General features: G+C 39.1%; 1 protein-coding gene across 2 annotated transcripts; it reads left to right on the forward strand.

Annotated features, from left to right (window-relative positions):
• Positions 1-838: 838 nt before the first annotated feature.
• On the forward strand, positions 839-27,795 carry LOC149070512 (uncharacterized). Of its 2 annotated transcripts, none has more exons than XM_089248947.1 (4): positions 839-1,090; positions 7,811-8,565; positions 25,343-25,491; positions 26,832-27,795. In XM_089248947.1, the coding sequence occupies exons 2-4, from the start codon at positions 7,823-7,825 to the stop codon at positions 27,134-27,136; spliced, it is 1,197 nt and encodes a 398-aa protein (XP_089105073.1). In that variant the 5' UTR covers positions 839-1,090; positions 7,811-7,822; the 3' UTR covers positions 27,137-27,795. The 2 variants fall into 2 exon arrangements, with proteins under 2 accessions (XP_089105073.1, XP_089105074.1); XM_089248948.1 differs by lacking the exon at positions 839-1,090 and adding an exon at positions 2,001-2,081.
• The last annotated feature ends 36 nt before the right edge of the window (positions 27,796-27,831 follow it).

Raw genomic sequence — 27,831 nt, forward strand, 5'->3', positions numbered from 1 at the left:
GGTAGATGATCGCTGAGAGGATAGGACAAAATACCCGATTTCACGGTCTTACAGTTAGTGATGCATAAGTCTAAACAGGTGGAGGAGTTGGGTATAATACTAGTTCGTTTAGTGATGGTATTTGACATTCCATGGCAGGCCAAAGTATCAATAAGAAAGTTAGTTTCATTAGAAATGGCCAAAATTGTGAAATCCCCAAGGAAATATACTGATTTAATGGAGTACAATACATAGTCGAAAACCTTGCTAATGTGATCTAGAAATAATTCGAGAACCAACAAAAAATAAATAAATTGGGGAAATAAATAGATTACCAGCAAAAAAAAAAAACACGTAAGGAAAGAACATGTAAGGAAAAAATTTATAAATGGGAGAGAAGTATAAAAAAAATTAACGGACCGGCAAAGAAATAAATGCTTTTTTTAAGAAACAATTTGCGGACCAACAAAAAATAACTAGAAGAAAATAATTTACAGACTCATAAATAAATAAATGGGAGAAATAATTTGTATATTGGTAAAAAAATTAATGGGAGAAATAATGTTTAAGAAAGTAGAAATTGAATAAATGTGAGAAATAACTTATGAACTAAGAAAAATAATTCGCAGATCTCTTGACGGCCAAGACAGCGATAAAACCAATATATATAGAGAGACGGTATAATATTTAATTAAAGCTAACTAATCATAGCGTGAGAGTAACATTGAATTACAAAATAATTCCAAGAGAGATTTTAAAAAAACCGTTGTAGCGAGGTTTTTTTTATGCGTTTCTCTATCCAATTATGAAGGAAGGTCGTTGGCTGGATGTGAAGGGAAAATTCCCTTTTGGTGAATTACCAACAAAAACCGAAAACTTTCTATGATAAACCTACTACCAGAGACCACGATAACAAAAAGAATAATAGGGCTGTTGTTTGATTGTTTTCTAAGCGAAATAAAGGGTCTATATAAACATATATTTGTAATCTATTCGATTTAATGATCATTTGTTTTTCAAGTGACAAATACGCAGAAAGAAAAAATTACCACTTCAACTTTAGAGTCGCTTAGTTTTCTAGAAGAGCTTGTTTATTAGCTTTCTACCTGAGGTAAAGTTTTACTATTTTTTGTTTACACTTTAGAATTATGCGGCAAATTCCAGATCTTTAATGCTTTTGATTTTTATTGTGTGGGAAGGTAATCAATGAATCATGTATTGCTGCCCCGCCCTTAGAGGCATACGGCGGGTCCTGAAGCTCAACGTTTCGAGATCAATCCTCCTGAGTACAAAAAGTCCAATCTTGTCAGAGCTTTCTCTCAAATAAATTAGGTTATTTAAGCTACCTATTTTATCCCTTCTCCTCCCTCACTTTTTGTTTGCTTCTCCAACTCCACATCGAAAAACAACAAACAAAAGTAAAATTATATCAAAATCAATAGCACAACAATAAACAAAATAAGTAAATAAACAATGGGGGAACATGGAAAGCAGGGCTTTTCGGCAAAATATAGATCAAAATTTATGAAGTCCCCGGGGCGTATCTTAATTGCTACTAATTTGCAGCGAGATATCTCGGAGCTTCCTATCAACAAATCGCCGGAAAACAATAGTAATAAAAGACGAAAGATCACATAAAACTGAGCTTTATGTGAAAAAAAAGTGGGAAGGGGTGATGGGGGAATTTTACATGTCTCCACTTTTATTATTTTTTTGGAAGAGATTAATTGCTATAAAAAACCAAAAATCTGAATTGTAGGAAAAACCAAAAATCTGAATTAAAGGAGAATACTTTTTTAGATAATTTTGTTTTTGGTCATTCTAATTCATCAATCATCACGGTTGTGAAAGTTATAACGGTTATAAAAATATACGTCCAAAACCAAAATTGTGGTTTACGATCGAAGTTTCTCTCTCTCTCTATATGGAGTTTATCTTATTTTTCTTAAGAGTCTCTCTCTGCAAAAAATACCTTTTTTATATAACCTGTATATTAGGATGGAGGGGAAAGAGGGCATACAATAAAACATGATAGGTTGAGGATGTATGTGACGTACTCAAGACGTCATTGAAGAGTGAAGAGTCTTTTCTAGAAGCTGAAGGTAAACAACATTTTTTTCCAATAATTAATTAATTAACTAGTCACATTAGGACGTTCAATTCAGCTAAATAAAAGTTACAGAAATTCAAATTTATATATCCGTTTCGTTTATTGAAAATTAACTTGAAGAACTAACTGTTTATTGATTTTCATAATTAAACAACGCTTGTAATGAATGTTTTTTATTATAGTTAACAATCAAGTAATAGTGTTTGTAGTCCTCGAATCCGTTTGAATCTTAAATGACACATATTATTTGTCATTTTACATTATTTTTAAATGTTTATATAATTTTTGTTCTGAATAAAATCGGGATATATTTACTGAAATTATAAACAATTGATAGGAACATAGCAAATTATTAGGTAATTCGTCCAAAAAAACAATGAAAAATAATTGACGAGTAGCACCATCTAGCACCTATTTTTCGAACCTGAAATGGCTTTCACGCTCTCTCTCTTTCTTCATCTTTTTCTAAATTTGGTTCTTTATGTTATGATTTGTAAAAGCAAAAAAACTATATGAATAGTTCAAGAAAATTTTTCTGAAATTTCTTCAATGAAAATTTATCGATTGAAATAATTTTTATTTAAATTTATTTGGAAATATATATTTTATAACACTTGTGAGATGTGTGAAATGTTTGATCTTGTTGCGAACCCGTTAATTAAACTTCCACACACAAAGGGAAGTACATATATGCAAGAAATCTGTGTAAACGTTAATATGGCCATGGGCGGAGATGTGGGGGAACTTCCCCCCCCCCCCCAGCATCAAATGGGGAGTCGATTGATCTAATGTATATATATATATGACATGATGTCGCTCTCCACTTGTTAATGCAAGCTATCGTCTATGAGCATGAGCTATTAGCTGATCGTCAGTCCATTGCTCTAGCGAAGGAAAATCTCCTATCGCCTCTGTAGCTTATAGTGTTCAGATCACTCGTCCGGCAATCGAGGGACCCGGGTTCGACTCCCGGTAGAGGCAGAGATGAGTTTTTTTCCTTCCTTAAAAAAAATCAGCATCTCAAATAATAAATATCTTTACAACATCCAGTTTTCTGTATATCTTGCATTAATATATGCATGCATATATGAGTTGACATCATCATTGTACCCCCCCCCCCCGACTTCCAAGTCTATCTCCGCCTATGAATATATGGCTTCACGCAAAAATCACTAGCAGATGGCGGAGACTGATGAAGGGGTATGAAGCACTACTGCAGTGCACAAATTGGGACCCCAGTTAGACCAAGCACGGCTCTATCTATCAATTTGTGAATGCGTAGGAAAAGCATCTTTATCCTGGTGATGCTCATTGAAGAGTCAAAACTGCTCGTGTCTAATGTCGTGCTCGCAAGCATATTTTCCCAGCGTCTCCATTAAACACCCTTTTTAAATTGCATCCAAGGATTAAAATTATCCCGATTTCGGTCATGTGCATGTCAAATTTGCCGTAAGGGTGCTCTTTTTTTTATGATAGTTATACGCAGTGCTCGCAACTCGAAAGATTCAAGATCTCTGACATAGGCTCTGCTTCGAGACAAGTGAATCTTTCTCCTATAAAAATCTTACATCAAAAATGATCATTTAAAAAAAATTAGCGTTAATTTATTGCGTAATTTTTTTATCCAGAAAAAAAATTCATTGTTAAAACAACAAAAATAACGTTGTTCAACATAAAATTAAGTTAAATTTTTGATCAAATATGTACTTCATTGTAAGAAAAAAATGATTTAAAAAAATTTATCGATAAATTGTTGTTTGAAGAGTTATTTTTCAAACTGAATCTTTCATCATAAAAAAAAAAACAATTACTGTTCAAAAACAAAGGAAAACAAACTTTTTGAACAATGTGTTTCAAGAAATTGTTCTTGAACAAAATACAAAATCAGGGTGGTGTGTAGTGTTTTCCACATTCCCTTTAAGATCCCCTTGATTTATTCATCTCAGAGGAAAATAGAATTTTGATCCGGTTTTTTTTTTTTCGGAGAACAGCGATCTAACTCTCAAACAACAAAATAATGACAATCCAGAAGACCCATAATTTACGGGGAATTTACTAGGTATCATCTTATTTTACATAACTTCTGTGAGATACCTATTATATATAAATGTCCTACCTTTCCAAAACATGTTGTCGGAGAAAATGAAACGTTTGTACCCTCTTTTCTTGTTTTTCCGCACTCCCTCTCGTGCATTGCTGGGATGGTAAATTACTCCTTCACGTATTGCTAGGATGTTGCTTAACATTGTATCACCACCAGAACTATCAATTATGAGTGATGAATGGGTTGGACTACAATGCAAAGAATTACAAGAAGTGAAATCAGTTCAGAGAATAGATAGATATTGGACAGATATATTTAAACTTTGTAACCTTGAAAGCAGCCGAAAGTTCAAAATTTTGCCAGTTTTGATGAAGGCTTTTTACTTGTAGCACATGGTAATGCAGACAGTGAAAGAGTTCAGTGTTAACAAAAGTCTGTTTGGACAGTGAAAAATCTGTCCATCCAATGCTTTAAAAGAATAAGACACACAAAATCTTATGTTCAAGGGCATGAAAAATTCGAAAAAAAATTGTCATTAAGATGCTGAACTTCTGAAAGCGACTCGTGATTCGTATAGAAAATATTGTAACGGGCTTCAGGCTGAGAAAAAAGCAGAAAAAAAAACATTTTTAATTTATTAACATGCTATTATGTTGAGAAACTGTATCAGTAAATAAGGTATATTTATATTTTTCTCATTTTTTGCATTTCGCTTTTAAATTTAGTCATTTCTTTAAATTCTGTGAGAAGCTCTTTTTCACGAAAACCCTTATTATATTGCACATACTTTTTTTTTGCTATATTAGCATGAATAAGATTTTGATGTTCCAAGCAGCAGGAATTCTTTTGCTGCCTAGGTTTTCAGCATGCATGGTGTTTAATTTGAAAAGAGTCTAATAATTTTTGTTCGTCATTTAAGTAACGCACTTCAGAAAAAATTTAAATGGGCTTTAATTTGTGAAGGAAATTTATTTAGTCTTTTTATTATTATTATTTTTTTATGAATTATTCGTTCCAACCATTTTTGGTAAAACTTTTGGCATTTCACAGAAAAATTACTCCTTAGGGAGCCGTTCACGTATTACGTCAGCATCGATGGGAGAGGGGGGTTTCCGATTTGCTGACTTTTGATGACAAGGGGGAGAGGGTTCTGATAATGCTTACGTCATCTACTGATTGTAAATATCTTCATATAATCTGGAATTTGCGTAGGGCCTGCGATGTGCTGTTCCCACAGCTCCCGCAGCTGATGCCCATTTTTGTATGTACCTATTTTAAATTCACTAAACAGTCCTGGAAGACCGTGGTCCAGCCGAGAGGTGAGCAGAGACCCACTGAGTTACCCTGATGGAACGGTCTGGGGAATCTAATGCTTGGAGGGGCGTTGCCCATGCAGGTGTCGGAGGCTCCGGATTGTGTTGGAAGCCTTTTTTTCGCTTCAATCCAACCCCTCGGGGGTAGTAAGTCGTCCTTTGACAGGCCTGGGTTGATGTCGGATGTAACTGTAACTGCTTACGTCATCAACCACCCTTAATAAAAAATATGAAATATTTTAATGGCATCTTACTTGGTGCGCCAAAAACGAGAAAAACCTTTCGATAGTTTGTGGGCACTTGAAGTAACATTCCCCCTTATTGATAAGTGCCCTACAGAACCACTTTAGTGATCTCTAAATGTTTCGCGGATCCAAGTAATCTGGCAATGTATCCGGGCCTCTTAAGTGCTCTGGAACTGTACCACGCATCACTCAAGTGATCCGTAACTATATGCCGCGGATCACTTAAATCTGAAAATGTGCCTCTAGTTCATTTTTACAAAATTAGTTTTGAGGAGGGCAGGCCGAATCAAATAACCCCCAGGGCCATATTTCATCCACGGGCCAAGGGCCTTTATGCGATTTATCATTATATGGATTAGAGGGTGGGTCGCAATGAATTTATTAACGATAAGTTTTGTGTGTGTGAGTTCATACCCTTCAAATAACACTGAAATTAACAGAAATTGATTATAATAACATATAAAGGTATTTTCTTCCGAAATTTGAATTACAAGAAAAATATTTATTTGCATTAAAAAAAATTTTTTTTTAATCATGGGGGGGGGGGGGGAGCACGGGCCCCCTGTGCTTCCCCCCCCCCCCCGTATACGTCTCTGATCCCACCAACATGCTTTAGGATTCAGAGGGGCAGAGCTAATGACGAAATTTTGCTGACAAGGGGGGTCAGAGTTTTGCTGACAAGGGTGGAGAGGGGGTCAAAAATGGCTAAAAATTTGCTTACGTAATACTTGAACGGCCCCTCAGAAACCAGGAATTAATCCTGGTTTTTTTTTGCCTTATTCGTTTGTGTTTTTTTGAGTACTATTAAGTAAAGTCATTGTTATGTATGTAATTGCCTTTATGTCGGACAGATGGCGCTACTATATCATTGTATTGTAGAAGGCGAAGCTCAAATTGAGCCGTGTTCGCGACACGACGCAGGGCAGCACTCTGTTTTGCGGCCAACGGAAATCAAAAGGACAGCGTAAATTGAGATACGACGCGACACTACGCTAATCGCGTGTACACGCGCACTCGTTGGCGCTGCTGTTGAGCTAAGGGCGTAGCGAGGGGGGGGGGGGACTTGGGGGTCTGGCCCCCCCCCCCGAAATGTGAGAAAATGACCGAAAAAAGGGAAAAAGATGGCCAAATCCATTGTTCTGTCACTTTGGTCCCCCCCGGAACGAAATTTCTGGCTACGCCCCTGTGTTGAGCTAACAGTATTTGTGTTTTGCATGTGTCCATCATTATCGTATATTTGCGTATGCCGTGTAATTAAATCATTGTAATCAACTGTTTTATTAAATAAACTTAGAACAGTCACTACTCTTCCATAAAAAGAAAATCACTGGATATATGCAAATCAGAGTCCTATAAAATGCAGGGTATACTATTAGCAGCTCATTGCTGAATGTTCCTGTTACTGACGCTTGCATGAGGTTTTCATTGTGGTGTTGACATCCGTGGATAAAGCACTATTTTTTTATGTTGTTTTACCTCAGCCACGTACCGCCAGCTGAAGCGTTACGAACGTTTCGGACATTAAAGAGATTGAAGGAAAGTTCAAGTCCAACCTCTCCTGCTGGACCTCGTGCAGTGCCCTCTATCGACAAAAATTTCAAGTAATTTTTTTCTCTGCACCAAAAAAAAAAAAATCCCCCTTCGTGAAAATTACTTTTTCTCGGATCCCACATTCAAAATACAAATTCTTTCAATTTTTATGAATTTTTAAACTATTTGCGACTTCATGGGACACCCTGTTAATCACATACAGTCGAATCCCGTTTTAACAAATACCGTTATAAGCGAAAATTTCGTTGTAACGAACATTTTTTTAAACAACCAGATAATATTACATAGGAATAATGGAATTCCTTTATAGCGACATTTCATTATAACGAAGTGATTTCTCCGGTATCTTGGTGTTCGTTATAACGGGATTCGACTGTAGTATTATAACTTGTTATGAAAAGTTTTGGAACTTTCGTAGACATGAAGTGAGATTGTGTCATTCACATACATCAATGCATTCAATTGATCCCCCCCCCCCCACTAATATATATATTTTTTTTTTATTGTATCTTAAGCATTCACGAGAAATCCTAATACTTTTCTTTTTCGCTTGCTTTCTTGAATTTAGATCTCTCCAACCATGGGGAAAACCTCTTTTTTGCCGATCTTCTTGACCGCCGTCATCGCAGCATTCATCCTGGCACCGTGCGAATCGGGTACACCTTGCCCCACTCGAGGGGAACTGTATCCATGTATATGCACTTCCGTGCCAGTGTCCAAGAATCAGTTGTACACCATAGTCAATTGCCGACACATTCCAGACACCAAGTCCTTCGCTTCCATATTCAATGCCCTACGTAGCATGCGCATAGACAGATTCATAATCTACGATTCGTTCTGGGAAACGGGAAAGCTTGCCGACAAGGATTCGCAGAGGAAACTTCCCCAGAACTTCCTGACTCTGATCATGATACGCGAGTTGGAAATCCACGACTCCGAACTGTCTTCATGTTTCGCCTGCGACAACCAGATTGGATGTCCGAACAAATACCTACACGCCATGTCGATATACAACAGCTCTTCGACGAGTGACGTGTGCTCCACATGTAACATGAAGCTGTTCTGGACGGGCTGCATACCAGAGTTGAAGAGATTCGACTTTTATGGAAACAAAATTAAATCCATCGATAGCTACTTCTTCTACAGGCCGATGCCGAAGCTGACGCATTTGAATTTCTCGCACAACGAGATCACCACTCTTAGCAACGATTCGTTCAAGAATCTGCCAAGCCTCGTGTCTTTGGATCTCTCACACAACAAAATAGCGGACTTGAGCACAAATATATTTGCGCCAAACAGTTCCTTAACTCATCTGGACCTCAGGTATGCAATTTGTGATAATTGTGTAAGTAGTATATGCGGAGGGGAGGGGTATATAAAACATCCAAAAATCACTAAAAAATCTCAAAATCAAGCATTTTTTGCATTTTCAAACCTCAATAAAAAAAGAACATCTTATCAGTCCTACAAACGATTTTTACCACTGAAAATGTTGTCTGCTAACGTTATAATTTCCCGGGACAGTCCCAGTTTTTTCTGTTTTTCTGGTTGTCCCGACTGTTTTGCAGAAAAATGTCCCGGTTTTTCACATAAAATACCCAGCTAGATCGGGTTTGCGATTTTATAAATTTTGTAAAAATACGCAGTTGCAACTCTCACATGCAAATTATGTTCGTTTTATATTCTTAGAATTGTATATATTTGATGATTAGATGCTCTTCTCCCCAGTGTCTTTAACGTGGATATATCTCAACTCACCCCTTCCCCCCTTTTTTTTGTTGTTTAATATAACTTTGTGATTGTTTGCTCGGCATAAAGCAGAAATAAAATACTACTACCACTATTACTACAAAAATTATCTTATGAAGTTGCCGATCAGCGCTAGAGCCTTTTCAAAAGGCAAAGGAAAATCCCCTATGAACAGTTAAGCTCCTCAAAAAAATATTCTTTCGACACAACTAGCTACTTCCGGCCACGGGGCGCCGCTTTGTCATACGGACATAACACCAAACATGGCCCCCGCTCTGTCCCTTGCGGGATATAAGCGGATTACCTTGCGGCTGGGCCATGCTGGAAGAACTCTCCTGACATCCGGGCCCGGCGAACATCCCCCGACTCGCAAGCCACTGGGTCCGTCCCGCCGGGACCCCACTCCATTCCAAGCAGCCACACTCCGGGAAGCTCCCGGAAACCTCCGATGGTCAAGAAGGAGTACAGGTGGACCGCCCGCCAGACCTCCGACCCAGCAAAAACATTCCGAGGCACTCGGCTCCCCCAGTCCACGAGAGAACACCCCCGTCCGCCACTCATCGCTCAAAGGAGCAACAGAACGGAACCAAACGTCCGTCCCCCTCCGGGAGCCCGCGCCCGTCCATGCCAACACCGCACTCCATCCCCACCAATCCATCTGCAGATGGACCCGTGGGATCTCGGTCGCCAATCACTCGCTTCAGCTCCTTTGCCACCTGAAAGAAAACATGCATATATTGGCACATGGAAGCACTGAACAGAAATGACAGCAAGTGCTTAACATCAAGTGGAAATTGTCAGGAAAGAACATGACAAACATCGCAGTTCTGTTAAATGAGCGGGACAGAAGAAAAAAAAACAAAAAAAAACATATATATATATATATATATATACAGTGATATGGTTAAAAATATTCCCATGAAACATCACAGTCCATCCGATGAATATCCATGATTACAGAGCAGTGGGAATTCGAGAGACTAGACACAAAATAGTCTCACAAACATCACAGTCCAAAATGCATTCCAGAACAAAACCAGCGTTGTGGTAATTCATGGTTCACTACAGTAGATCGTAGGGCTTACAAATATACATATGGATACATGTGAGTAAATGCAAATACATAGAAAAGATTACAAAGATACATGAATATGTGAAAAAGTATAAAAAAGGCAACGGAAATCTGAAGAACATCATTGTCCTAATTTCACTAAGAGTTGACAATGGGAATTCATGTGAAACCTCGTTGTTCGATGAAAGAATGAAAAGTTTATGGTTCGTAATCGGAGTCTGAGCAAGAATCACCTACATCATGACCCTCTACAATAGCAGTCACTGGTCTAGGATGGATGAAAGAGTCTTGATTATTTTCAAGTTGATTGATGAGCATTTTAATTTGACCGTGGAGACCAGAGGTACTGAGCACTGAAGTCATCCACGATTGAACATCATTTGCCTGGACCCGGATGTGTAGATTCGCGGTCAAAGGGCAAGTGGTCGCGTAATGGTACGATGTGCCCTCCTCCCCGCATTTGCACTTTTCTGTTCTCTTGTGGAACCTGGCAAGGTAGGCGGGAAATGGACCGTGTTCGGAAAAGAAGAGGATCATTTCCCTAGTACATTTCCTAAGCTTGCAGTTAACGGTGGGGAGCAGAGCGAAAATTTTGCGACCAGTCTTTCTCTCGTTAGACCATCGATGCTGCCATTTGGTCATCATTTCTTCATGAAGAATGTTGGTTGCCCATGACACGGGGAGAAATATCGTGAAATCTGGTGAAGCTCTGGTCGTCGCTGATTTGGCCAGTTGATCGGCCCGTTCATTACCATATGTGCCCTCATGGGCTTTCACCCAAGCAATTTTAATATGTGGATTGTCACATAGAACTTCACGGATATGTCGGGCCGTACGATGTTGAGATAATGGGTCTTTGATGGCAAATATGGATGACAGAGAGTCAGTGTATATACTCACTGGTTTTTTACATTCTAGAGCCTTTTGGACGGCCATATGAATTGCAAAAAGCTCCGATTGGAACACAGTATTTGAGTCATTTAATTTACATGACCATTTGTAGATTTCCATACCTCCTTTAAGTATGATGAAGGCTGCAGCCACGCCGTTTTCTGATTTTGAACCGTCCGTGAAGATGTTAAGGTCGGTATTCTCCTGCCCTATTTTTGCAGGTGCAGTGGAGATCTGTTCTTCTTGTGGATAATCCGCTGGATGATGAGTCCAACCTGTTGTCTTGGTCTGGAGCTGGGAAGAACTGATGTTGGTGCCATCCTGAAGCTCGATATTTTGTTTGTTTCTGAGTAGTAGACCCTTTTTAGCATCAAAACCAATGACCAAGCGCAGTGGGGGTAAGCCGGCTAGAACCTGTAAGGCATTTGTGGGTGAGGTGGAGTATGCTTTCAGAATATATAGTAGGCAACCTCTCTGGATGGAATCAAGTCTTCTACCTTGCTCCTCCGTAAGTTTACCTCCCCATGCAGTGGCACCATATGCTATTATCCGCTGTGCGACAGTTAAATATAATATTCTGCGCATTCTAACACTGATGCCCCAGTTCTTGCCAGTGGAGCACCAGAATCGAGGGAGAAGTGCATTGATCCTTAATGAGATTTCCGATATGTGTTCGTACCAATTACATTTGTCATCAAAAACGACTCCAAGAATCTTGATGTTTGAACTTCTCTTGATGAATTGTTCGCCAAGTCTAATGGATGGAGGTCGTTTCGGGGAGATCCACATGAATCTAGTTTTCTCCATTGCCATCTCCAGCTTATGTTCTCCAAGCCAATGATTTATTGTGTTGAGGATCGAGGATGCTAAGTTACCCGTCCTTTCCACTGTCGGGCCCGAGACCATAACTGTGATGTCGTCAGCGTAGGCCTGGACCCGAACATTATTAGGCCAGGAGATGGAAAGAATGTCATTTATGAACAGATTCCAAAGAAGGGGACCTGAGCAAGAGCCCTGAGGACATCCCCTTGTCATCTTATGGCGAACCGGTCCTTGAGAAGTGTTCATTTGGACCATCCTTTCTTTTAGAAGGCTGAAAAGAAATCTAGCAAGATTTGAAGGGATTGGCAAGTTCATTAATTTCGAAACAAGAATATCGTGATTGATGTTGTCGAATGCACCTTGGATGTCAATTGTGATAATTATGACATTATGTTTTTTCTTTTTCTGTCTCTGTATTTCGTTGGTGATTGCCAGTAGCGCATGTTCAGTAGATTTCCCGTGGCGAAAACCATACTGTAAAGGGCTAAAAACATCGTGTTTATCCAGAAAGTAGGAGACTCTTTGGCATACGACTTTCTCCAACAGCTTTCCAAAAGTGGACAGAAGGTGGATTGGTCTGAAGGATTTGGTTTCTGTAGGGTCTCTATCCTTTTTCAAAAAGAATAAGACGTTACTTATTTTGAAATGAAGAGGGAAGTGGCCGAGATCCAGGCATTTATTGAAGAGTGAAAGAAAGACATCAGGAAATTTTTTCAGGAGTGCTTGCATGACCACATTGTTGATGGCATCAATTCCTGGGGCCTTTTTCTTATTTAGATGCGAGGCGATATGCCACAATTCCGAAAATTTGATCTTTTTGTTGTCTGGGCATAGAGATGATGACGCGGCGCAGACCTGTACAGGAGAAGAATCAGAATTTGATGGGAAGAATTCTTCGAGTTGGCGCTTGGCTTGTTCCTTGATCGAAATGTTTCCTTCAATATTTTTCTGGAAGAAAATTTGGGGTGAGAGTGACGGCTGTTTAACCGTTGCTTTGTAAAAAGTGCCATATGGGTCTGTGGCTGCGTTACAAATTTCCCTCCACGATTTCCGCTTTGTTTGACGGATAAGTCGAGAATATATGGCTCTGTTACGGTGGAAGATAACTCGCAAAGTCTCCTTGTTAGTAGTATTGGCAGCTAAATATTTTCGTTTGCTTGCCCTGGATTTCCTCCTCGCCATCTCCAATTCCTTCGTCCACCAATCGTCGAAGTAGTGCTTCTTTTGCTTAGAGACCAACAGGTACGTGTGACCTTTATTTTCTATAGATTCAAAAAGATTATTAGTATGTTCTTCAAGCTGTTGGACCGAGGAAATAGATTTTATTTCTTGTAGGTGAACTTGCATATTATCTTCAAGCATTTTTAGGAATTTGTGTATTCTTCTTTTAGAGTTGGAGTATTTAATTGTGCTGCAAAGAACAGGATGATCTTGGACGGTGATCTCAATGTAGCAATGAGGACTATGTGCGACGTCCTCGTTTCTTGCCTTCCAGGTTATATGGTCCAATGGGGGAACACAGTTAGACAACGTCACATCGGGGGCACCAGTAGCACCATAGTGGTCATAAGTTGTTGTGCCATCATTATGAAAAATTAAATGATTAGCTCTAGAAAAATCCAAGAGCATCCAGCCCCTAGTGTTTGTGTCTTTATAACCCCAGCTGCTGTGGTGTGCATTCATATCAGCAGAAATGAGAACTGGGAGATCTCCGGCCTTGCTATAGATCAGGTTAAGTTCTTGAATGGTTAATTCGATTTTCGAGTACGGAGACGAATAGGCTGAGACTAGTATAATCTCACCTCTGTCGGTAGAAATTCTGATGGCTACGCAATTTGTCATTATCGCAAATGTTGCTCCAATTATTTTTTTATTGGCAATGACAATTGCAGCTTTATTATTCTTTGACATCCACCGACGCCAGCTGGTTGGGAGTTCACGAAGTCTTCCATTGCCGAAAAGAGGTTCTTGAAGCAGCAAAATATCCCACGAGTGTTTAGTTGCTCTCAGTGGGAGAAGCGCCATTGCGTTCCTGCATCTATTACTGTTAAATTGTAGAAGTTTTAGATTAGGTGCCATGAAAGAAAACAAGGTATTGGGTATTGAAATTAAGCAATGAAGATGTTGAATTTAAGTTTGAAGTTGTTGTGTATTTCCTTGATAACTTGAGACCTGATGGTTGAAGATTTCCCGGAGATTGAAATACCCTATTGCTTGTAAGTTTGGCCGTGATATGTTGCTTTGCGTCAGCTTTGATAATATTAGAGTAATGTATTTGTGAAAGAAGATCGTCGTAAATTACTCTGTTGTTCCCCTTGGTTGGAGAGAAGAACCAAGTATGAATATGCCAGTTCTGTGATAAGATCCTTCCGGATGTCTCTTGCACCATTTCACCATTCCTGACGACTTCGGCAAAGGAGGTCAGCGGATCTGAGAATCTGACTTTTTTCATCTTATTTGAGATTATTTCAATATTTCCAGTGTTGACTTTGCCTGAATTACGATGTTGAGTTGAACCTACTGCCAGGTACTGTGGTCTTGTTGAAGAAGTATTGAAGGTGCACCTTCTTAGAGGGGAAGAGCTTTTATTCTGTTGTTCATTCCTACGTGTAGTTTTATATTGGACCAGCTCCTTCTTACGTTGGGAAAAAGTTCTAGCCCTCGGTGTTGAATTATTCTTCCAATTTTTTCCAGTTTGTTTGAGGGCATAGGATTTTCTGTCTGTTAATCGCTGATTATTCTCCATTTGCATCCTTTGTTTTCGATGCGATTGAAGTTGTCTCCAGTTAAAATATTTGTTATTCTTCTTGTTGCGTTGGACCACTCTCCAACCTTCTTCTGTTGCGGTCCCCTCATAGTTGTGGGTGGTTTGGTCATATCCAGCCATATGGAACATTTTTTCCTGAATAGAAGGTCTCTGTTTATCCTGAATAATTTCTCGTTGTTGAATTTCTCCCGTTGGATCTTGATCAGCATAAACTTCGTCCGAGTTAGTTAGAGGATCAGATTCGGATGAGAATTCATGTGGTGGTGGGATTATGAATTCTTGATTGGTGTTCCCTAGTTGTGGATGTACAATTTCTTTGAGACGGTTACTCTGGCTGCTTCTTTTACTTTTTTCAGAATTATTTCCCGTTCGATTACTCCTCTGTTGAAAAGACCGTTGAGGAAGAGGTTCTTCGAAAATTCTTTGTTCTTCCAGGATATCTTGTAGGGTCCGCTCTATTACTTCTCCAGTCTGAGTGGATTTATCTGTTTTTTGAAAACTCTTTTTGTTTCCATTTCGTTCAAGTTGAATGTCTTTATGTTGAGATCTTTCTTGAACTGAAGTTTCGACAATATCCTGTGTCGATATACTATTATCTTCTACTTCCTCATTCTGGGTGCCGATTGCCCATATGTTGATAATTTCCAGGAGTTTTTCGGCCTTTTTTCTTTGGAGCGTAGGTATTCCGAATTTAAAATTTTTTCCCTCTCCTGTGGAATATCTAATTATTTGTGTTAGCTCTTGGAAAATATCCTGGATGTTGAAGACACCATTTATAAATTTCCTTGGTGAGAAAATATCTATTATATTCGTATTCTTGGATGTTGATGCAATTTGTTCTGTATTCTTTAAAACTCTTTGTGCATCCAGTGCGGGACTGCTTGAAGAGCAGTTATGTCCACAATTTTTATTGCTGTAATTACAGGAATTATTTTGTATTGGAGTTAAGTTCACACTTTCTTCTAGGATTTCATTTCGAATAATTGATCGTTCATTGGAGAAAACGATCTTTCTATTGTTGCTGACGCACCATCGTCAGGAAGGATCAATTTTTCCGGTACAACCGCAGGATTCAACTCTCCAGGGATTCCTGTTATTTCCAGTTGGCTGTTCTTATCCAGTTGAGTAGTTTTTGCTCCTTTGGTACTATTGCCATCAAGATGTTCTTTGTTCGTCGTTGAGTACGGGATGTCGAGGAATTTATCTACCTTATTTTTTGATTTCCTCGTCTTTTTCTGCCCTTTTTTGTTTCTTTTCGAGGAAGTATTTGGTGAATCTACAGGATTCGGTGCATCTTTCTCTTGAGATTGCCTGCAGATGTTGCTATTACGTGAAAGAAACTCATTAACTGAGTTTCCAAAATTTTGTCTCGTAAAAGTATTTTCCATGGTGTTCTGGTCTTTTGCGGTCAAGTCATCATTATCCTGGGAATCCATTATTGTAGTCAGGGGGGTTGAATTGCCCATCGGTGATACCAAGAAGAACTTGGACCTAGAGATATTGGATGATACTGATTCTAGGGTGTTTGAAGATTCCGTGGCCATATTGTTGGGTCTTCCGTCCTGTTTAATTCACTCAAGGATGTTGCATTGTTTCAGGGACTCTGTCGTTGTGTCCGTTGTCTTAGCCGAGAGTTGGGATAACGTGTCATGGATGATCTCCTGGACTTCTGATGTACCAGCTTCTCCATCCTCAGCGCTAACGGTTGGTTCTTCTGATATTGGTAGACCAATCTCAAGTTGAGGAGACTTGATTTTATCCGACCTGCATACCTCATCTGTTGATACAAGAAGTTTTTGTCGTGGATTCATCGATGTGAAACTGATGTCAGCATCAGTCGAAGGGTCTGAATTGTCCAACATACTCGATTTGGTGGAGTCAAAAGATGATTTGGTGATGTCTATTGTGCCATCCTCATCCTCTGTTAAGTTCTGATGAACCCGGCTGAATATCTTGAGTGAGTCATTAAGCACCCTTGACTTGAGGTAGTTTCTCAGTCTATATTTTAGTCGAGTTTTCATTTGATGCACTGTGTTCTCCAATTTCTGGAATCGCGAGGACGTCTTTGGAGTATTGTCATCCATCATGAAAAAGTTCAATGGAAATATTTGCAAGAAACACCAAATTAGCACTGAATGTCGTATATTGTTAGAGGTTGCAGAGAAATTTCCAAACTTAAGCGAATTAGTGCAACAATGTAAAATGTACCACGAGAGAAAATATGTCCATATATATGTATCATAGTAAAAAAAAATACAAAAAAGCAAAAAGTGAAAAGATGCAAAATGTTGCCAAAAAATACCTAAAGAAAAATCACAGAAATTCCAAATGCATATCACAAGAACGGCCAACTGTTATTTAAAAAAAACAAAACAAACACAACAACACCAAATTTGACTCGAATCGGAAAGTAATTTCCGGAGTTAAATATCCCCAATCACTTACCGATTAGCAAATCCAATTAGCGGATTTTAGACGAAAACATTTATGCGATTTCACGCAAAACTCAAGTGCAAGAAGATATACACCAATAGAATATAAAAACAAGGTTACAAGTTACAAGATTGAATTTTGATCAGGTGAACAAATTAGCGCTCCAATTGCCAGCAAAAACGGTCGAACAATATCGAGTTTGGTGTCTATGAATTCGTGAGGCAAAACGTTATGATTTGTGCAGTTCACAAGTAGTAGAAGCAATTAGGGTACCAAATTTCACATAACTAATCAATGACAATTAGCAGTATATTTACCTTCCAATATTATTATTATTATTTATTTTTTTCCCCCCCTTCCGAGAAAATATGCTATAAATAGAAATCAAGTCTCCCAAAAATCAATCAATACTCAATCACTATAGAATTAGGTAAGACCAATCAACTTCCAACACTAAATGGAAAAATTCACAATATATACACACTTGAATAAATAAATATAAAAATATATACAGCACATGTATGAGGCAGGTGGTTATGTATATAACGGAGCTGGAAGGACATCTGGACAGCTGGAAAGACGTTTACTGTTTACGACTTCTGAGTTTGACAGTTGGGAAAGCACACACAAAGGTACTGAAAATGTAGCGCACTATTTATGAGGTTTTGTATCTGACAGCTCAAAAGACGTTCACAAAAAACCGTTATACTATTTTTAGCTCCGAGATATGAAGGTATATATAATATGCCAGTCTATCACTTCCTGTTCAAAGTATTAGGATAAGTATATCGAAACATCAACATATATACACCTACATATATATATATATTTTCTTTTTTATAGGTCTGGAGAAGCAAAATGGCGCGACAAAAATACAATTAAAACAATCAATGAGAAAAACCAGTTTAAAATATGCACAAACAACCAGGGCCGCAACAAAACAAATATATCAAAAAATAGTACAAGAAATCAGCGAAAATATTATGTAAACAAGTTCACCAAATGTTCATTAGAAAACATGTCATTACCACTAATTGGTTTTGCAGTTTTAAGCTAATCAAGCTATTATCTCGGGAACCGAACGTGACTCAGACATATGACCATTTTAAAAACTCGGCCAAAACATATATATGCATTAAAAATTATAAAATTCAAGCAGAAGGAATAAATTTAATTGTTCAAAGTTTTCTGCCTTAATCAATACTAAGGTGGCCACAGAGAGTATGCTTTGGTAGAACCTTAATAACTTTCACATTTATGAACCGATTTGATCCACAAAAGTTTAAAACTGTTCAATAAGGATCGGCCGACAGTTCCATCACAAACAATTGAAGGGTTGTCACGCAAATTAAAAAGTTATATAATGTCGAATGTCAAAGTACTTACAAATTACGGCTCCCGCATAAATCCGAAATGAATACACAGAAACACTACACTTCTCAAAAAATTAATTAAAAATACATCCTGAAGCCGGCTGATCACAAGATTAGAACAGGAGACACACAAGAGTTGGGACTATCCTGGGTGCCCTCCTCTTGAAAAAAAACAAAAAAAAAATTCACAACGGCACGAATATGATAGCGTTCCAAAACACAAAAACAGAAAGAAGAAATTTGATGAAATTACACAACAGTATTCCCTACGGCCGTTGCGCTGGCCACTCGGGTAAGGCTACCGAGCCTACAACATTTGGGGTCGGCTACCAGACTTGAAGTTTCTCGTGGCACGGAGCTCTGAAAAAACGTTACCGGCCTGTTTGAAGTCTAAGGCGCAACTCTGTCATACGGACAGGCTCGCATCGCGTGGATCCGGGTTCGAACCCCACCGTCGACACAGTGAAGGTCTGCTGAAGTTCGTTTTCTGTGGTTCGCTACTTCGAGGTGTAAATGCGAGTCTATCGTGTCAAAAAGTCTTGCCACAGAGAACATCGGGCCTACAACGGTACAAGTATTCAAGCGTCGCACTTTACACATCGCACAGTGTGTCATTTTGACTATCGGGGACAAAAATATTTTCTCTGTTTTAAATTAATCGAGATTGATTTTTTTGCGTCCTAACAACTCTTGTATCATTCATGAATACGTATATACACTGCTGGCCACCGTAAATGCAACACCCTGAAGGAAGCATGAAAATAATATGAAATTTACAACATGCATTAGCGGAGGTGAGATATGCAAATGATTAGAATTTCAGCGCAGACGCACATCACGAGCGCCTGTGGCGCCACTTCAAAGCGCTATTTAAGGCTTGGAGATTTCGACGATTTGAAGTACGGCAATTGTGTTTTTCTTGTGTTTTTTTCAAAAAAACGATCAATTATGCCTCGTAGAAAACAGCGATCATCTTTTGATCAAGTATCCGAGTTCGACAGAGGAAGGATAGTGGCCTACCGAGATTGTGGATTATTTTTCAGGGAAATCGGTAGTCGTGTTGGACGAAACCAAACAACTGTAATGCGGATATGTGATCGTTGGATGCAGGAGGGTACGACGGACCGACGTGTTCGATCGCATCCACCTCAGTGCACCACTTCACGTGATGACAGGCGTATTGTGCGTATGGCAGTGACGGATCGCTCAGCCACATCACGAACCATAGCACAGCACATTCAGTCTGTACCGCATCATCCAGTGTCTGCGCGTACCATTCGACGCCGTTTACAGCAGAGTGGTCTGTCCGCAAGACGTCCATTGCTTCGTCTACCCTTGACGCAGAACCACAGACGTCTCCGCCGCCAATGGTGCGATGAAAGAAGGATGTGGACGGCACAATGGAATGAAATTGTATTTACTGACGAGTCACGCTTCTGTCTGCAACACCACGATGGTCGGATTCGAGTCTGGAGACACCGTGGAGAGAGGATGCTGAACAGCTGCGTTATGCACCGCCACACTGGTCCTGCACCGGCTATTATGGTATGGGGCGGTATTGGATATCACTCTCGCACTCCTCTAGTACGCATTGCTGGTACTTTAAAAAGCCAGCGCTACATCTCCGAGGTGTTGGAGCCAGTTGTCCTTCCTTACCTTCAGGGCTTGCCCACAGCCATATTTCAACAGGATAATGCGCGACCACACGTGGCACGCATTGTCCAAAGGTTCTTCGTCAATCGCCAGATTGAATTGCTTCCCTGGCCAGCTCGCTCTCCGGATCTTTTGCCGATAGAAAACATGTGGTCCATGGTTGCTCAACGATTGACCCAGATTAAATCCCCAGCCTCCACACCAGATCAACTTTGGCAACGCGTGGAAGCTGCTTGGTCTGCTGTACCCCAAGAACACATCCAAAGTCTCTTTGAATCAATGCCGAGGCGTGTGGCAGCGGTGATCTCCAACAATGGCGGCTACTCTGGCTACTGATTTTGGCAGGAACCACACTTCACAGAAGTCTATAAATTTAATCATTTGATGCTTGGTCAACATGTTATCTACAAAATAAATATTGTTGCGACATCTCTTGTCTTTCTTGGTGTTGCAATTTGGGTGGCCAGCAGTGTATATGCTCAGTAATTAAACTCAGTAAACACCATAAATTACAGTGAAATTTCAATAAACGTTATAAAAATTTAAATATTGAAATGCAGATATAGATACATGTAGATATTGGCTACTTAAAAAAATTCAACCATTGCTCTATTTTCTATTGCATGAAGATAAACATGCAGTACACACATTATATTGAGTGTTCATTTCACCATATCTCGTGCAGAAAATTATAAATAATTGTAAAAAAATATAAAATGCACGCAAACACATAAACTAATAGTAAAAAAAAATGCTAATAAAACGATGAGGAAAGCCTGCTCTTCATCACTGTTCGATGAATCTGGATTTGATTGGGATTCATCTGGATGATGAGTGTGATTTCTGCTGATATGTTATTCTCTCTCTCACCAGGTGGATAACATAACTGATTCTTTAACCCTGTGATAGATACGCAGGATAGAGTTCATGCTTAATTAGTCTTTTGCATGTTGGCCTAAGAGTTCGTTCATGCATTGAAAGATTAATGTCTATCATCAAAGCAAGCGCTTGATCTGCTGATAATGGTGACTTTTGAAGAATTGATCTGTGGACATTTCGATCAGTTACTCTGTTTGGAGAAGCATTATAGAGTTCTTTCACTATAGTCGCCGAATCACTTTTACTCTCTTTTCTCAGTGTTACTTGCGTAGCTACTCAAAATTCTTTCGGACTCATGGAGTTCACAAGAGGCTTCGCGACTTCACACTACCTACCTAGGAACACAGTTGATGAAGAGCTTATTGAGTCTTCTTGGTCTCTGATGTCAAATTTTTTTTTTTTTTTTTTGTGATGGACCTGGAGCAGCTTCAAATAAATCTTCAGGATCGACATATTTTCATCAAGCCACAATGAATATCTTAATAATCTTTAAAAAATAGTCCCTTGTATCTTGCCGCTTTTTTGCCATAGTTTTCAGTTGCCAGACAAAAATATTTCGAACATATACTTTTAAATTATAAATTGATGCCTTAGAAATATCTGAATTGCCAGTATCCCACAAAATAAAATTTAAAATCTCTTCAATTCTTGTAATTTTCTCGTTTTCTACCCATATGTCAAACAATGACCTACGAGTAATTTGTCGACCCTTCTGGAGAAAGAACGAAATAAAGTATTTTAGTCCGTAGGGGGTTTTTCCGCAGCAGGTTTTGAAGTTTTAATCAGTCAAATGTGTTAGCTATAATTTTATTCCTATATGGTCAGAGCGCTCAATAACGGTTAATAATATACTAAAACCTTAAAATAAATTATAAAAAAACTAATTTATGTGACAAAAATCATTCATTTTTCAAAGCAACGTCCTCAAGTTAATTAAAACAATTTTGAGAAATTTTCGAATCAAAAATATCAGAAAAGGGTGCAAATTATCATCACTGAAAAAAAACAACCCTAAAGAAAATGTGTGATTTACACTGATCAAACAAACTTGATGGAATGCAGAGATGACGAAACCCTGTGACGTGTATGTTTGAGAACGGACATGTTTAGACATACTTTGAACAGAAATGTGCATGCTTAAATAAGAAACTAACCATGTTTCCACAATGTGGAGACATTTTGTTATCGAGAAATAGATCAGAGGAAACAGATTGCAGTAAACATTATTAGTTTTATACTTATTTGGATAGAGTGCTCTATAGTTTTCCCTTTTCAGATCAGTTGAAAATTTAATTTTGTTCCCTAGATTGGCAAAATAACACACTGTACGAACGTTTCAAAAACAGACGGGCAGCGCTGAAAATTTCGCGCAGGATCCTGGATGGTTGTATAACACATCTAAGTTCAGACTATTACGTACACATGAACACTTCGGGCAAAGCATATTCGGTAGAAAATTGCCCATGCGGTAGACTGGAGTTGTGTCCGGTTTGAAAGAAAAAAAGAAAGCTACCTTTCGGAGGTGTAAAATGGTAGTAAATTGCTTTTAGTGACAGACTAGAGCATAGTTTCCCAACCTTTTTTGTCCCATCGTCCCCTTCTTCAGAAATTTTTTTCTCCCATCGCCCCCAACCAGCACCTCCTAGAGATAGAAGGCCTGCGCGCGCTGCTTGTGACGTCAGTAAGTAGTCCATTTTCCCTCAGAATATTCAGGGGAAAAAAATTCCCTGTTCGTGCCAGACCAGACCAGAATTAAATTTTATCTCCCGGGCCTGGCCCTTTCGGGCCAACTGCGGGCTTACAAATTGTAGCCACGGAGACTACGTATGAAGAGAAAGACAAGAGAGTATGTGTAAGTTAAAAGTGCATGTGTAATTAAGAAAGTTGACAATTTTTCAATTTTCAATTTATTTTATTAATATAACAGTTACATTCGCAAAAATAACACTACCCAAGAGGCAAATGGCTGCCAATACTGGGGTTATGATCATGAATAAAAAAAAATTAAAAACTGATACAAACATTACATGGGAAAAAATATATATATACATAAATTCAAACACAAAAATAATCATAAATACAAAATCAAGTTAATTAGTAGTACAAGTATTTTGAAATTAATTAGTAAATATTTATAATGTGTTCATTATGTTGAAGTAAAAAAGAAAAAGGGGGAGGGAAGAAATGTGTGTGTGTATATACATGTACATATTGTGGCTGGCTTTCGGAGTGCTACTTTAATTACACATAAAAAGGGATTAATAAGATTTGCAGTTATGGAGCTATGTGAAAATAAATTTCAATATCATTTATTGAGTGAAGATATTCTTTAAGTTTTCTTTTGAAATGAGGCAGATTTGTAATTGTTTGCATTTCATAAAGTATTGAATTGAAGAACCTTGGCTCTATGAAAATGAAGTGTTTTTGCAAAATATCTTTGTGTGCATGTGGAATAGAAAAAATACAATTTGGTCTACGTGGATTTACTGTACAAGATCGGGAAAAATGATATGGTCATGGTCATGTTTAAATTAAGTTAAATTTAAACGAATTTTGCAGGTAGAATAATAGCACAACCCCAATTTTTTAGTACGATTATTATTTTAGTGCTTTCTGCTGTGAAGAAAGCTAGAAAAGGCGATGTTTCTTTAGCTACGCCACTGCTTCGCATCTGATTGGCTGCGGAGTCCTGGTCTTCTCTCATTGGCTGGACCTGAAATCGATACTATTAGTAGAAGAAGGGAAAAGGGAGATAGAATTAATCGATTATTTCAAAGTTGAGAAACGAAAGTAAGAGAAGAATAAAAAACATTATTAAATTTTTTTTTTTTTTCAACTCAAAATTGAGTAAATTATATGGTTTTTTTTTTTTTTTGAGGAGAATTTTTCATTTTTTGACAGCGAAAGATGGTGAAAGGAAATGAAGAATTAGAAGATTTTCCGAAAAATAAGTTTTCAATTTATTTTTCAATTGAGATGAAGTCGCTTATTTTATAAGAATGTTCCCTGCTTCAGTCAGGAACTTATCCAGGATTGATCTTTTATCCTTTTTTGAAGCGCACTTCATAATGTCCTCCATGCAAGACTTAGCGAATTCAAACATGTCGTAAGTCGAATTTGAACTGGCCGTCGAGTCATCCGAGAAGGATATCATTGTGGAGCCGTCTTTGTCAGCTTCCTTGGCCGGCATCTGGTTTGCCGGTTTGACGTGGGTCAGTTCAGCATCGGAGGGGATTTTTTCTAAGTTTTCTCTGGAGTCCGTAGACTGATTTTTCACCAAGTCCGTAGAGTGGGACTATGTTTTTTCTTGGGGCGAACTTTGACGGCCCTTTTTTCCGGATTTGTCCTGCTTTTTCGGCGTAGGATTTGCATCGGATTTCGCGGACTTAGATGGCGTCTCGCTGATTTCTTTATCACTTTGCAATTTCCTGTGACTTCGGAAATTTTCCCACACGCTACGAGGAAGAAATGTCGTGTTGGTGTAGACTCTACCAGACTTTTCGTAGGTGGCAGTCCGCACTTCAACGCTCGGTTTCTTGAGTCTTGGCTGAAAAGTATTTTTGTCGTTGGCTTCCCCCTGTTCGTGCCAGTATCATCCTTGTGAGGAAAAGAAATGATCGGGCTCAGAATTGGCGATTTCTATGCTCCACATCCAATCACTATGCGGTATTTGTGAGCCAATCAGGAAGATTCTACGCCAAAATAGGAAGAAACGAAATAGGTGTTTGTGGTGCTGTGTTTCAAAATGTGGCAAACTTGCTAGGTAGTCTGAATGACGTTTTTGGCAAACAGTGCAGAGGCCTTCTATCTGTAGGAGGTGCTGACTCAACGCAGTCTAACCCATAGGATCCTATGTTATACTCGTATCTTCTACCGCCCCCCTGAAACACTTCATCGCCCCTCGGGAGGGGGGGGGGGGGTTAACGCCCACGTTGGGAATCACTGGACTAGATCATGGATTCTGAACCTTTCGTGTTGCACGGACCCTTTCTGTGAGTAAGATGAAGGTCGCTCGGACCTCTTTCCAGAATAATGCTCATACAATATAATAATGTAAACACCAAACTAAGTCAATTAGCTAATGCAATAAGTTCATTTTTTTCTTATCGAAGTTCAAGGACCCCCCCCCTCCCGGTTCAGAACTCCTGGATTGGTGTTTCAGATCGAATCACCCACACGTTACGAGGAAGAAAAGATAAAACTGGATAATCTGTAAAATTCTTGTATTAAGGGGGTTAAACTGGATCTGTGTATCGTTTGTTGAATAAATTTAGTGAAAATTAAGTACTGGCTGAATTCCAGTACTTACAATATGGGTGCCTCTTACATTGATAAATTTGCTTATTCCGAACGTACTCATGAATTAGTAATTGTAATAGAGTAAATTAATCTTGATTTAAAAATTCTTTTTATATTGTCGATTCGTTAATGATCTGAATATTTTATGAAACTGTTATGCAGCTACAACTTCATTGTGAAGCTGTCATCGAATGTTTTCAAGTTTGCTCCAAAACTCAAGACGCTTTTGGCAACGAATAACTTGATCAAGAAAGTCCAGTACAACGATTGGAAACATCTGTCAAAGGTGATCCGCGTCGTCGACTTGAGCGGTGAGTATGAAAATTTCTAGCACTCAAGACCATAAGCGGATACAGGCTCCTTAACCGGAGGGGGGGGGGGCGAATCAACGAAGGGGTGTATGCAATAGTAGCTACCCCCCGACCCGCCCCTAGGGATATATACGGGAACATGAGGATGTGTATAGTGCACAGAGGGGAGGCGAATGTCCACCTCCGCCCCTACCGTCTATGCGGCTACATCTGAGAAGTGACCGTTAAGAGGGATTTTCTGTATAAGTGTGTGTTTTCCGTACTGATGAAATGGTCTTATAATAAAAGGGGGTTCCTTGCCTTCGCCTTATTATCGAAGGGGTCCCTGCATTTGTCTCATTGACGGTGGCTTTCGTCTTACTGGCAAAAATATCTCTTCATCTTACTGCCAAAAATGTCTCTTCATCTTACTGCCAAAAATGTCTCTTCATCTTACTGGCATAAAGTGTCTTTTGTCTTCATCCTATTGGTGAAGTGGGTCCAAAAGGGTCCTTTCGACTTGCTGGCAAAGGGATTCCTTACGAAGGTAATAACTGTCTGTTGCGAAGATGAATTTTCTGTTTTTCCAAAAATTCATCTTCTACCAGCCAGTTGTTAAAAACCTTCGTATGGTCACCCGCGTGGAGAGTGACGTCACACATCCTTTCAAAAGGGGGTTCCTTGCCTCCATTTTATTAGAGAAGGGGTCCCGGCATTCGTTTTATGGGTGAAGGGTTATTTGGTCTTCGTTTTAGCTGAGCTGAGCTGGGTCCCTGGCCTTCATCCATAGGCGGAGATAGACCTGGAAGTCTGGGGGGGGGGGGCACGATGATGATGATGGCAATTCATATAAACGTACACGTATATACATTAGATCAGTCGACTCCGCCTTTGACGCTGGGGGCATTGCCCCCTCCCGCACCCTGCATCTCCGCCCATGCCTTAATCTTAATGGCAGGGAGGACCCTGCCCTTTATCTTACTAACAAGGGGGGGGGGTTTCGTTTGTAGTACTGGTAAAAGAGTCCGTAACCTTTGTCTTATTCGCAAACGGGGGAAGGTTCTGACCTTCGTCTTTTTTTTTTGTAAAGGGTCCTTCCCTTCGTTTTTTATAGGCAACGGGGTGAGGGTCCTCGGGTGTCCGTCGTATTGGCAAAGGGGTACCTGGCTTTTTACTATTATTGACAAAGGAGGTTCCCTTGCATTTGTCTTATTGGCACAATAGATATGCAGAACACACAAAAGGTACCCCCTGAATAAAGGGGGGTCCTTTAAAAATTAGCTCCTTAAGAGCGAAAAACTCCGTGAATATACATTCATATTCTTACAACGAATTCTATTAACAAATCTCAAAATTTTCAGGAAACCCTCTACATTGTGACTGCCACATGATCTGGCTGAACTGCACCACCAAAGCTCACGTCCAGTTCCTCGGATATTGTTCCAACGAAGGATTCGACCTGACTCCACTGAGGAGGGTGTCCAGATACGTGAGCGAAAGGTGCGTCGACGACCAGCTGATGGACACAAGGAGGAACAAGACCGAACCGAACGGCTGCCAAGAGTTCCTTCTCAAGCAAAAGGAAATGGTCCAATTGCTTGAGCTAAACAGAGTCGCGCCAAACAGGCGAGATAGAAAACCTGTGGTAACCCAGAAGCCAAAGTAGTGGCCAATCACAACAAACGTATAATTCAGTATTAAATCATCATTTAAAAAATAACAAACGTTATGGTTGTTCCGCAACTCATCATAAACAAAGCCTATGCTTCCGCTATAACCATACAATGCATTTTTGCACCAAATTGGCGAATTATGGCTAATTTCTTTCCACACGCCTTCTTTACAAAAAAAATGGGGAAAAAAATTATAGGACATACACAAAGAAAATATTTAACAACAAACATAATAATAATTTATTTACATGAGTTGGTTACAAACCATATTTAACACCAAACGAAAGGCATAATTTCTAAGAGAACTCGTCGAGACAAAAAAGGTGCCAAGTCGTATGGTCACAACCGAAGGGTACCACAAAGCCAACGTCCGGACTTATTGGAAATGACGTCAAATTAACGGGTTTACGACTTACGGACGGTGCGCGAAATGAATCGTGCTCGTAAGTCGGGGAGTGGCTGTATTGACCGATGATAAGTTTATTTTGATATGTATTTTTGTATTCAAAAAATAATATGAGCTTTGTATTGCATTGAATGGAGGCCATAATTGCATTGTTTTGATAATTCATCTCGCATCAGTGTATGATATGCAAATATCATTGATCATTTGTTGTAATTGATGATAATTATTAAAATAGTAGAAAAATGATCTTTTATTTCAGTTTTTTTTATACGGCTTTGATAT

Source organism: Pholcus phalangioides, unplaced genomic scaffold, assembly GCF_987345545.1.
Source record: "Pholcus phalangioides strain wild (caught in Gottingen) unplaced genomic scaffold, Ppha-v1.0 ptg000021l_1, whole genome shotgun sequence".
In the NCBI taxonomy this organism is placed as follows: domain Eukaryota; kingdom Metazoa; phylum Arthropoda; class Arachnida; order Araneae; family Pholcidae; genus Pholcus; species Pholcus phalangioides.